The sequence below is a fragment of the Podarcis vaucheri genome (genome assembly GCF_965113315.1).
Source record: "Podarcis vaucheri genome assembly, chromosome: 13".
Lineage (NCBI taxonomy): Eukaryota > Metazoa > Chordata > Lepidosauria > Squamata > Lacertidae > Podarcis > Podarcis vaucheri.
The window spans coordinates 12,156,350-12,168,628 of NC_138751.1; the positions used below are offsets into that span (position 1 = coordinate 12,156,350).

General features: G+C 40.4%; 1 protein-coding gene across 1 annotated transcript; it reads left to right on the forward strand.

Moving 5' to 3' along the window:
- The first annotated feature begins 1,105 nt into the window (after positions 1 to 1,105).
- Positions 1,106 to 7,555, forward strand: LOC309516914 (metabotropic glutamate receptor 4-like). Its single transcript, XM_082195873.1, has 4 exons — positions 1,106 to 1,199; positions 1,779 to 1,910; positions 3,113 to 3,340; positions 7,322 to 7,555. The coding sequence occupies exons 1-4, from the start codon at positions 1,164 to 1,166 to the stop codon at positions 7,436 to 7,438; spliced, it is 513 nt and encodes a 170-aa protein (XP_082051999.1). The 5' UTR covers positions 1,106 to 1,163; the 3' UTR covers positions 7,439 to 7,555.
- The last annotated feature ends 4,724 nt before the right edge of the window (positions 7,556 to 12,279 follow it).

Sequence of the window (12,279 nt, forward strand, 5' to 3'; positions counted from 1 at the left end):
GGGAATGGGTTTTCACTTATTCCTTTTTAGAAAGAGAATCTAAGAACCAAAGCAGCAAAACAAAAAGAAGAAAATTTATTCTTCTTTTTCATGCTTTCTTTACTAAATGGTCTTCTGGAAAGAAGCCACCAAGATATGTGAAGAAAAATGCAGTTTCTTCTCAAACTGCTGCTCAATAGCAGATTCCCACTTGCACATTGGAATTTTCCACTTCTCTCATCTGCAACCTCCCCTCAAAACATGCTCCCAGAAGGCTAGAGGACTCCCCTTGACCCCAGGGAAGACTTCAAAGGCATACAGAAAGAGGAGAGGAAGGAGAAGTTTCATTGCATAAGTGGACCTCCACACGAATATTGTTGGATAAATCTACATTGATTTTATTTTGTACTATATGTCCAAGATTGCTGAAAATGGTATATAGTATAGAAACGAATTCATTAAAGTGAGGTTTGTTTGTTTTGGGGGCCAACTATGTTACAAAACAGCTTAATAAAGGGATCAGCACTGTCTGTCTATAGGGAACAGCTTGGCACTTGTACGTAGTGCTGACAAAGACCCCACTCTGAAACATTACCAGTTACCAGTGTAGAAAATGCTGAGGTAGATGGGCTGGGCTCAAAATTGGCTTTGAAACTTTAAAAAGGAAGGTGCCAAAGCTGAACAGATAGGTATGAAGATGATGAAGTTTTAGGATGTTTTGGAAAGTGCCAATGATTCCAAACAATGAATCACAGTTCTGTGGCGCTGTTGATGTTCATGGCATAGTTCTTGCCAACCAACTTACTGAATGACTTTGCTGGTTGTGCTCCTTCTTTATAGTTCGACAGCTGCATATCTCAAATCTAGAAGAAATCGGTACTAAAATAATTATGTGCACTGTTTAATTATCCAGTTAATTTATTTGCAGCATGGTGACAAAGCTCTACCAGCATATCCTAGCCTTGGTTTTTGCTGTTGAAGAGATCAATGAGAATCCCAATATTTTGCCCAATGTCACACTCGGGTTCCACATCTATGACAGCTATTGTGACTCAAAGATGACCTACTGCAACACTCAGGCTCTGATCTTTAACTCTCATAACTTTGTACCCAACTATAAATGTGGCATCCAGGAAAATGTAATAGGAGTCATCGGGGGACTAAGCTATGAGACCTCCTCAAACATGGCAGACATCTTAGGTCTTTACAAGATTCCACAGGTAGGATTTGAGTATCCAAACAATGGGAATTTCTCCTTTCCATGTAGGAATTTGATTATTCATGTGCAATAATTTGACTGGTCGTTTTTCCTTCAGAATTTTGGTGGGGCCTCCTTCTTGAGAAAATAATGCCTTTTCAAACCAAAACCTCAGGTTACGTCAGATGCTATCCCTATTGTATTTCTTTGGTGTTACATTAGGTGGTAGTAATATACTTATGAATTCCACTGCATACTTTTGGTGTTACTGTCAGGCTACTGGATGAGTTACTAACTTCCTCACACCCAGATCTTTTTCATGAGTGACCTTAGGTTTTCAGAGGGGAAAGAGTGCCTCAATTGTTGATTGTTTAAAGTCATCGGCACCACTAGGATATTAATTCTTTCCATCAGTGGCTTAGCGAAAACTACTTTGTAGACAAATTAGGAGGTCAGCCAGACAAATTAGAACACAGATCATAGGTTCCCGTCACTAACCTTGAGATATTAGACAGTATGTGACAAGGTTTTAAACAATATGATGGATGCCTCTTTCCATGCTGAAATGCCCTCTTCTTCCTTTTTTCTTCTTCCTTTTTAGATTTCATATGGTTCATTTCAACCAGAATTGAATGATCAGTTGAGGTTCCCTTCTTTTTATCGCATGGTCCCCAATGAAGCCCTTCAGTATCAAGGGATTGTTGAGTTACTTGTGTATTTCAGATGGAAATGGGTAGGTCTGATGGCTATTGATGATGAAGCCGGAGAACATTTTTTGCAGACCATAGAGCCAATGCTTCTGCAGAATAAAATCTGTTCAGCATTCATACGTCGAATTGGTACCAATATGCATACCTATTTTATTGAACGTAAAGTAGTCTCGGAAACACAAGGGCTTTTCCCAGCTTTTGCGGTAAGCAAAGCTGATACAGTTATTATATATGGAGAAACTTCTTCTATTTCATGGTTACCATATGCTATAGAAGGAACTAGAATACTTCAAGTAATGCATCCTGAATATCAGCAGAAGGTATCTGCAGCAAAAGTGTGGATTACAACAGCCCAAATTGAATTCACATTCTCTAAGCTTCACAATTTGTTTTATGCTGAAATGCGAGAGCTTCATGGTGCTCTGTCCTTTGCAATTCACTCAAATGATCTGCCAGGCTTCCAAGAATTTCTTCAGAATGTGCGTCCTTCCTGGGCAAATGAAGATGGTTTTATCCGTACTTTCTGGGAGCAAGCATTCAAGTGTAGATTTCCAAATGCTATGGAGCAAATAGATGACACATACACATGTACAGGAGAGGAGATGCTGGAGAGCCTTCCTGCCCCTTATTTTGCAATGAGCATGACTGGCCACAGCTACAGTATCTACACCGCTGCATATGCTCTGGCACATGCCTTACATATCGGGTACTCATCCAGAGCCAACAACAGAACAATTGAGACCAGTGGCCGACCATCTCCTCAGACTGTTGAACCCTGGAAGGTAAAGTTTCCTGTGGCAGACTGTTCAGTTTGCATGCAACACTGAATTCTCACCTATTACTACTGATGCCTTTGTATATGGCATATTGGCATTAAAATGAGCAAATTTTGGAATTTGTCACCTCAAGAGTTAATGCACTTAGTGAATACAAGTATGCATACAATGTAGATTTATTTGTTCAAAGAATGTCTAGAATGTATTTGAAGAAAATAGACTCTCTGGGGCAGCACATTCAAAACCTTAATTTCCACTAATTCGGCGATTTGCCACTCTCTTCCCATATCTGCTACTGAAAGTTGAATAAACCTTCATTGTGAATTTCCCCACTCCCAACCAAGAAAGTGAATTCAAATCTATCTAGGAAAGTTACCCGAACCACCTTAATGATACTATTACAACACTTTATAGTTTTTTTTATTAGAACTCTCCCTTTCTCTCTCTAGCTCCACTCATTCCTTCAGAGGATGTCATTCAACAACAGTGCTGGAGATGAAATTACGTTTAACAAACATGGGGAATTAGTAGGTGGATTTGACATTAGAAACTTGGTGACTTTCCCAAATAGATCCTACATCAGGGTCAAAGTGGGGAAGATGGATCCTCTGGCTCCTCCAGGCAAAGAGTTTTCCATTTATGAGGACAGAATCAAATGGCACTGGAACTTGACTCCGGTAGGGAAAGAGCCACACTGCCTCTCAAGTATCAATATTCATGATCATACAATAAAATGAGACGTCTATAGGTGTACACTGGCAGAGAAAGGGGTGCGGTGGGTGCGGTCCACCCTGGGTGTCATCCATGAGAGGGGTGGCATTGCCCCCCTGGGATGTGCCCCCGTGCATGGCTAGCCCTGCCCCCACACGTACAGCCGCTCCAGGTGCTGGAGCTCCTAGCTCCGCCACTGCAGATGTAACAAAGAAAAAGGCAGAATTGATTAATATATTGCATACATTTGAAATTCACTGGGAAACTGTATTGAGTTGACAAATAGATAAAAGTGTGTTAAAGAAACTGAGGAATGCAGCAGTGCCACCTTGCATTGAAGAGGGGGCCTGATGTTGCATGCATGCAAGACTTGTGTGTGACGCCACACACGCGGCATGCAACAAGTGCTTGTGACATGGCATAGTTGGGAGCAGGCTGCGCCAAGCACGCTGTGCCACACAGTTGGAAGAAGACCAGGTGCTGTGCACCCCACACTGAATCCAGAGCACCCCACTCTGTGCTGTTGCGAGCCTGTTGGCCAACACCAAATTAGCCAAAGCCATTAGGGTTTCAGCTAGTGACTCAGATACCTTAGAGTCAAGGCTAGCTAGGCTTCTATCCTCTTGATCCCCCTTACTTGAAGTCTCACAACCAGGCTTCTAGGTCAGTCTTCACCACTTGCAGCTGTTGATCTAGCAAACCCATTGAGAGGACTTCATTTCAGCAAACTGCTGCTCCATCTGCTGCTAGCTTTGCTGCTTTATCTGTTCCAGATGTGTTCCCGTTCCTCCCTCCATTTAGAATCAGGACTCTTTGCTCACAGGCTCTTCTCCAGAAACACAAATCTAGATTCTAACACCAGTGTTGCATGCCACCCCAATGTCTGAGCATTGTGAGATTCCAGGGGTTCCAGGGGTGGTGTTTCTTTTGGAAATGCGGCACAGCAGAGACTATGGTGTTTTTAAGAGATATGGTTTACTTACACATATATACAACCTGAACCTTCAGTGAAATCAAACATTGCTCTGAAATATTTCTCTGGCTCTCTCAAGTCTGCTGCTTTACTTCTAGGTCAAATCATTCCTCCAAACTCTGTACTCTAAACTCTGGCTTTATCTACTGAGGCAGAAAACCCCACCCATTTGCCACCTTGCGCCAAGCCCCTTAATTCCTCTTAATGGTTCATCATCCAGGCTATCACCACACCAGGAGGCTGGCCTGGCAACTCCAAGAATTAGAAACCTTGATTAAATTCTAACACTTGTTGGATCCAGGGAATAGAGGGGTCTGGCACCCACCTTAACACCCCAAACTCATAACAATATCAACAATTTCTAACGTCTTCAAAATAATATATGGAACAGAGACAATTGCCTTTTAATACAGAAATTAAAATTTCTGTTATTACATTCATTTTTAATATAACCAGTCAAGACAGCCAAGAAAAGTTTTAAGTTTTTCTTATTGATTGCAAGGTTTTCTTTTACAGTCCTTTCAAATGTGAAATAATTATTTTGAAAGCAAATACTGATAAACTTTAAATTGTGAGTTAACAATCAACATTCAAATAGCTTGCTACATCCTGCTTTAGCTATTCCATTAAATTATTTCCCATCTGTATTATTTTTATTAATGTTATATCCTGAAACATTTATATGGAAGGGAGAAATTCTAACTATGGAAAGCCAGTGTAATTTACACTTTCTTAAGTTTAGAAACTTCTGGTTCAAGTCATTCTGTTTCAGGCATGAAAACCTTTCATACTTTAGATGTTGCTGAACTACAACTCCTATCATCCCTGGCCATCAGTCGTAACTGCTGAGGCTGTTAGGAGTTGCAGTTCAGCAACCTCTGGTGGGTAAAAAGTTTTTCCACACCTGTTCTAGGTAGTGACATTATATCAGATGTTTTACAATTTGTACTATTTGCTGGGATAAGTGTAGGTACAATGGGGATGCGGGTGGCGCTGTGGTCTAAACCACTGAGCCTCTAGGGCTTGCCAATTCAAATCCCAGTGATGGGGTGAGCTCCCATTGCTCTGTCCCAGCTTCTGCCAACCTAGCAGTTCGAAAGTACGCCAGTGCAAGTAGATAAATACCATACTTTTCTGTGTATAAGACTATTGTTTTTTACTCTAAAATAATGCTCAAAATCTGGGCTCGTCTTATACACAAATAGTCTCTCCCCCCATTTTTTTAATCAGAGTTCCCAAAAATAAGGGGCATTTTATACATGGGGGCATCTTATAGATGGAAAAATATGGTACGTGCCGCTGTGGTGGGAAGGGAAACAGTGTTTCTGTGCGCTCTGGCTTCCATTACGATGTCCCGTTGTGCCAGAAGTGGTTTAGTCATGCTGGCCACATGACCCGGAAAGCTGTCTGTGGACAAATGCTGGCTCCCTCGGCCTGAAAGTGAGATGAGCGCCACAACCCCTTTGACTGGACTTAACCATCCCGGGGTCCTTAAACTTTAGCTTACCTAGGTACTACAATATTCCAATCATCATCTGAGTCCTTTATTTGTGTGCCCAATACATAGAGGTCTGGAGGGTAACAACATGAGAACAGGTGTTTACTGTGGTGGCTCCCGATTTGTAGAATTCAGTCCCCAGGGAGGCTCGCCTGACACCATTTTTATATATATTTGGGTGCCAAATAAAAACATTCCTCTTCAACCAAGCTTTTGGCTATTAATGATCCATGGCCTTTTAAAGTGTGTGCATAGGAGTATCCAATAAAATTAATAATATATATAATATAATATAATATAATATAATATAATATAATATAATATAATATAATATAATATAATATAATATAATATAATATAATATAATATAATATAATATAATATAATATAATATAATATAATATAATAATAATCTTCTTTAGTGTTCAAGATGCTTGATCTAGTAGGTATTTCATCCAGTGATTCTGGCACCTGTTCTCTTGAGCATATTTTATTCCACGTCATTTGCACTTTCGTTTATTGGTGCTTTTTACTGATATAAGTTCAATTTCCTGAACATTTTCTTAATAATAAATTTCCCTTTGGATAGGTACCACCTCTTTCAGTATGTAATGACAACTGCCATCCTGGCTACCATAAGAAAAAAAAAGAGGGGGAGAAATCTTGCTGTTATGATTGTGCTCCATGTCCAGATGGGATGTTTTCAAATGAGATTGGTAGGACTTGTCATATAAATATATATCAAAGAATACATTCCTCCCCCCCAAAGTAAGCTGGGGGTTATCTTCAAATAATGGTATAATCAGTCCTCCCCCCCCCCAAAAAAAAATGTTTAGGGGTACTTTCATTTTCCTACACATAGTGAAATACTGCCCCTCAAGGAGGCCAAACTTAGATTCACAAAATATTTAGGGGTATGTGTACCCCTGCATCCCCCCAGAAAAAAAGCACTGGGTATAATATATAGCCTTTGTTATTTACCTACAAAAGTTTTATGCATAGTTCTTGTTAAACATCTTGAGTAAAAAATACGCAGAAACCCAGGTGAAACATTTTAGCACCAGCAAATTCCCAGGTAACTCTGATGTGATGATTGCAAGATCTGTTGGCTGCAAAATGTAAAAGAACGTTTCATTAGTACTATTTGTTTTGGGGGTTTTTTTTGTTATTATGAAAAAGTTGTGGAAAAACACTTTTAAATACAAAGGACCCTTTTTAGGCATCTGTTGTGAGCTTCTCTAAGGAAGTCCTCAAAGCCCCCAAAGTTCCACACCCCCAATTTGGATTCATCTGGTGGATCTCTATCTCCTTAGAAATGTAGAGACCTAGAGGTATTTCACATAGAGATCCCAAGCAGGTTCTCTTTAGAAAGCATAGTCTCAATTATTTGCATCAATGTTAGGTGGGCTTCTGCTAAGACAGCTATGATGAGAACAATTTCCCATGCATTTAAATTGCTGTTCCTTTTCTCTCTAGACATGGAAACTTGTGTCCCTTGTCCAGATGACCAATATCCAAACAAAGGAAAGGATCAATGCATTCCTAAGATTCCAAACTTCCTGGCTACTGATGACACTTTGGCTATTGTTCTAAATTTCTCTGCCGTTTTGTTAGCACTGATTACAGTGCTGGTGTTTGGCATCTTCATCAAATACCAGGACACTGCCATAGTCAAGGCCAACAACAGAAGCCTCACCTACATTCTCCTCATCTCCCTCCTCTTCTGTTTCCTCTGCTCCTTGATGTTCCTCGGAAGGCCTAATGTGGTAAACTGCCTTCTCCGACAAACTGCTTTTGGTATAATTTTCTCTGTCGCCCTCTCTAGCATCTTGGCCAAAACCATATCTGTGGTTTTGGCATTCATGGCTACCAAACCAGGATCCAGGATGAGGACATGGTTGGGACAAAGGCTGACATATTCCATTATCCTTTCCTGCTCCAAAATTCAAATAGGGATCTGTACACTGTGGCTGGCAACCTCTGCACCGTTCCCAGATGTGGACACATACTCAATGACTGAAGAAATTATATTGCTATGTAATGAAGGCTCAAGCATCATGTTTTATTGTGTCCTGGGCTACTTGGGCTTCCTGGCCTTTCTCAGCTTCACTGTAGCTTTCCTAGCCAGGAAGTTACCTGACAGTTTTAATGAAGCCAGGTTCATCACTTTCAGTATGTTGGTCTTTTGCAGTGTTTGGCTCTCCTTTGTTCCTACATACCTGAGCACAAGTGGAAAATACATGGTGGCTGTGGAGATCTTCTCCATCTTGGCTTCCAGTGCTGGGCTACTGTGTTGCATATTTTTCCCTAAATGCTACATCATTTTACTGAAGCCTGAGTTGAACAACAAAGATCAACTGATCCGAAGAAAGCTATAAATAATAGAAGGGTTTATGCTTCCAATTTTTTTCTTGGTATTCTACACATAATCATCAGAGATGTGTAAATAAGTAGGGACTAATTACAACAGTTTTTGTTCTGTGGTTTTGCATAGTGATTTTAAAACGAAAGAAAGAAAACCCATGAAAATAGATGCAGTTATCACTAAGGGGCTAAAATGTTAGCAAGATATGCAATTCAGTGCAAGTAAGATATATGAACTCTTTGTTCCTTGATTGGCCAATAAGTTGAGAACAGGAATAGAAAAGATGTATATTACTGTGGCAGAGTCTTTCAGAAAATTACAGTTGATGTTAGAGCTCTGGTATAAATAGAATAAACTCCAGGAAGACTAGAAGCTGCAATGTTGTAACCATGAGATGAGTTGAAGTGTCTTTATTACTAACCAGTGGCTCAAGATTCGGCCAACACCAACATTAAGTTACAATATGTTCCTATTCACACAATGTGGATAGATAAGTGCTTGATGTTTCCTCAATATGGTATGATTTTTTTAAAAATCTGCTTAATTTTATTGATTGGTTTTACGGATAGTAGTGCCCTGTTGTGACCTGCCCTTTGATTGTTTTGTGATGAAAGTTAATAAATTAGTAAATAAATTGGGAACACATATCAACTGTGTTCAATTGAATGTGTTTCTTTCTGTCTCTTTCAATTGGTTTTTTATTTACCCCTTCCCAAAAACCTCACGGCCTTACTCAGTGCAGGGAATTGGCTGGGCTACTAAGTAAGTGACAGTGGTTAAAGGCTGTTAGCAGAGGGAGAGCCAGAGAATAAAGACATCAGATTGGAGCTCCATTACCAGGTGTTGTGGTCATAGATGACAGTTTACTGACTATAATAGATTCTGAAGCATTCTTCAAATCCCATCATACTTCTTACTTTTAGTAATAAATTAAAATAGCAGTAATAACACTAATAATGCTATTTGAAATTATCTATTCTACAAGAAGAGAATTTCTGTTTGAAACCTATGCCACATTTGGTGGGACCTGTGTTAAGCTTCCCAAGCTTCATTTAATTGTTCATTTATGGCATTCAAAAGAATTGTGGACCTGCCCCACACTGCAACAGGCAAGTTGTGACAAAACAATAACCCCCATCCCCAGGGGGAACCTTGAAGTTCCCTTCCAACTCTGTGATGCAACAAATATGTTTCATTCAAAGAAACCATATTTTCAACAGGCAAGAACTTTGCAGAAGTTATTATTTCCCCTGCAATTATCTAAATTAGTATAATCAATTCAATTGACCAAAGCTCCAGTGGCTTCACAGAAGACAGAAGCAGAAAACATTCAATTGGAACATCTGAAATGATTATAAGTTCCCCAGTGTTCCATAGACACCTAGGATTAGGGAATAGAGAGAGTTAGGGCTCTGTCATTTTGACCAGTTTCCCTCTTACTTTGTAGAGCTCACATTTCAAATTGATGTAGTTTAATTGGCATTCAAGATATGCTTTTGTGATATTGTTGAGGTTAAGGTTAAGGTGGATAGGAGTCCCTTTGTGTAGTGTGTTGGCAGAGTCAGCTGCTAGGAAAGTCATCTTGCTCAAATGAGGTCAATAGCAGTAATGATATGGTGAACTGAGAGACGTGGGAGATTTCATGTGTGGACGGAAGGTTACTATTAGGATGGTGATTTTTCTCCTTCTGCTTCCAAACATGGTGTGCAAAGTGCATAGTATTAGCTGCAGCAGAAAGAAACCTGTACGTGTTCCACATGAGTGGTATGAGCCAGGCGATATTCTCATTGGTGGGATGACATCTCTTATGCATTACGCCATCTCTGGATTGTCATTCGAAGAGCAACCTTCCCCATTACTGATTGAAGAACCTTTGTAAGGAATTGTTTCCTTCTATAAAACTGCTCTCTCTCTCTCTCTCTCTCTCTCTCTCTCTCTCTCTGTTGTTTTATGTTTCTATAGTTGACTGTCTCTTTGAATTCCTGTTTCCTTTGAGAAAGACTGCACACAGTGCCTGTGCTCTGTGTAAATTCACTAATTCAAATGTAAAGAATTATGTCCAAACTTCTCTATACACTCTGCAGATTCAGATATCTGAACAGCCAGCACTTGCCGCTTTCTTACTTCCTTGCTTCCTTGCTCTTTGCTGGTTGACATCAGCCGTTTTCAGGGAGAAAATCATGCAGGGAGGGAGGGAGCAAGATCAGATGAATGACAGAGCAGGAGATATCAGACAAATCACTTCTTTCTTTGTCTCTCTTTTGTTGGTTGACTGCAGTCTTTTCAGGAGGAAACCATGGGGACATGGGGTCAGATAAATCCAAGGTTATAAATGTTCCCATAGGAATAAATTTCACGCTTTCATTCCTAAATGGCTTTCTAGCTGGAAATACCAAGCTATGTAAAGATAAATGCATAGGGTGAAAATCAGTGCACATTCCCACTTGTGCAATGGAGCTTTCTCCTTCTCTCATTTGGATTACTCTCAAAATCTTTTCTAGAAGGTTGGAGAACCATTCAGAACAATTTTTGAAGTGACAGTCCATGAGTGGAGCTCCAATCTCACTGTGTTGGAAAACCCACATTGATTTCATTTCACACCGTATCTTTATTTGATATCTCCAACACTACATAAAGAATGTAAATTTTAATAATAGTAACAACAGCAACAACAAATGGAAATACTGGATCATAGATATGAATTAATTAAAGCATCCTTCAAAGAAGCAGGGTTTGTTTGGTTTTTTGAATGATTTATGCTATAAAGCGTGTTCTCACTAAAAGAGAGCACGTGTTGCGGATGGGGCCGAACAAAACTCCACTTGGTTGCCAGGCAGTATTAGATTCAAGGGGCCTGGAGCAGATTGGAGGATGGTGTTACTGGGGTAAATTTGATGTTGCCAATTTAGGGGTGGGATCAGTGGTTATTTAAGCAAGGTCCACAGCTTTCTCTTTCTCTTTCGCTGTGGACATCGGATCTCCCGCCCGCCCTCCCTTGATTTGGGCTTGCGCTTTGACCTTGCTCTGCCTGTCATGGGGTCGTTCGCCTTGGTGCGGGGGCCCAGTAGGAATTTTTCCAATCGGCTGATTAGTGCGTGCCTTTTGGGTTTTGCCTACTGCTTAGCAAATCGTCACAACTTGTAAGGTTGGCGGTTAGGCATTGGTTAAATTGGTTGGTGGAGGGGTATGGATTGGCTGTGCCTGCCCCTCCAATGCTGCTGCAGACGGGTATTCCGTTAAAGGAATTCTGAAGCTTACCATCCCCTTCGTCCAAACCCTTGGAGCAGGGTGCGGGCCGCGTAAGCTTCAAGGAACATGCGCGGAGTAGCTGAGGGCCTGTGTCGCAGCTCCAGCTGACTCTGTCCCTTGTTCCTCCGGGACTGACTAGGGAGTCAGTGCTGTCCCCCAAGGTGGGGGGTGACAGATAGTCATAACCAATGCCTAAGCAACCACTCTCAATTTGTATGAAAATAAAGTTGTGGCCAAAAGTATGCCAAAAACCTTAAACAAAAATTATGTGTGATGTGTGAGTTATTGGGGTAGGGGTTTTGGGGGACCTCAGCACGCAAAACAACTTACTAAAGAAATCAGTACTACAAACCATTAGACACAATTGTTCTGTCTGTGTCTGCATACTGGGAACAGCTATAAGGAAGTGTTCCAGGACATGCTTTTCATGGAAAGGGTCACAGTTTAAATTATTAGCATCTACTGGTAGGGCTGACAGACTCACACACTACAACATGAAAGTAAACAATATAAAAAATGGTGAGCTAGATGGACTCAAAACTGGGTTTCAAATTTTTAAAAGGAAGGTGCTGAAGGTACACAGACAAGTATGAAATTGATGCACTTTTAGGAGATTTCAGAAATTACCAGTGATTCCAAACACAGTATCATACTTCTGTGACCCAGCTGGTGCCCATTGCTGAAATTGTCTAGAGTTAAAAAAGAATGGATGTAATATTACATATGTACAGTGAAATTCAAGGAAATATTTCCTATCCTCTATGTAGATTGTTCTACCGTCTATATATTCTGAGTTACAATAACTCTGATCTGGTTGAAT

Bases quoted from the DNA above. Each gene is read 5' to 3' on its own strand.
- LOC309516914 (XM_082195873.1), top strand. From the start codon at position 1,164: ATGGCAGACATCTTAGGTCTTTACAAGATTCCACAG. The intron at 1,200-1,778 runs GTAGGATTTGAG...CTTCCTTTTTAG, and splicing joins GTCTTTACAAGATTCCACAG to ATTTCATATGGTTCATTTCA. The intron at 1,911-3,112 runs GTAGGTCTGATG...TTCTCTCTCTAG, and splicing joins TGTATTTCAGATGGAAATGG to CTCCACTCATTCCTTCAGAG.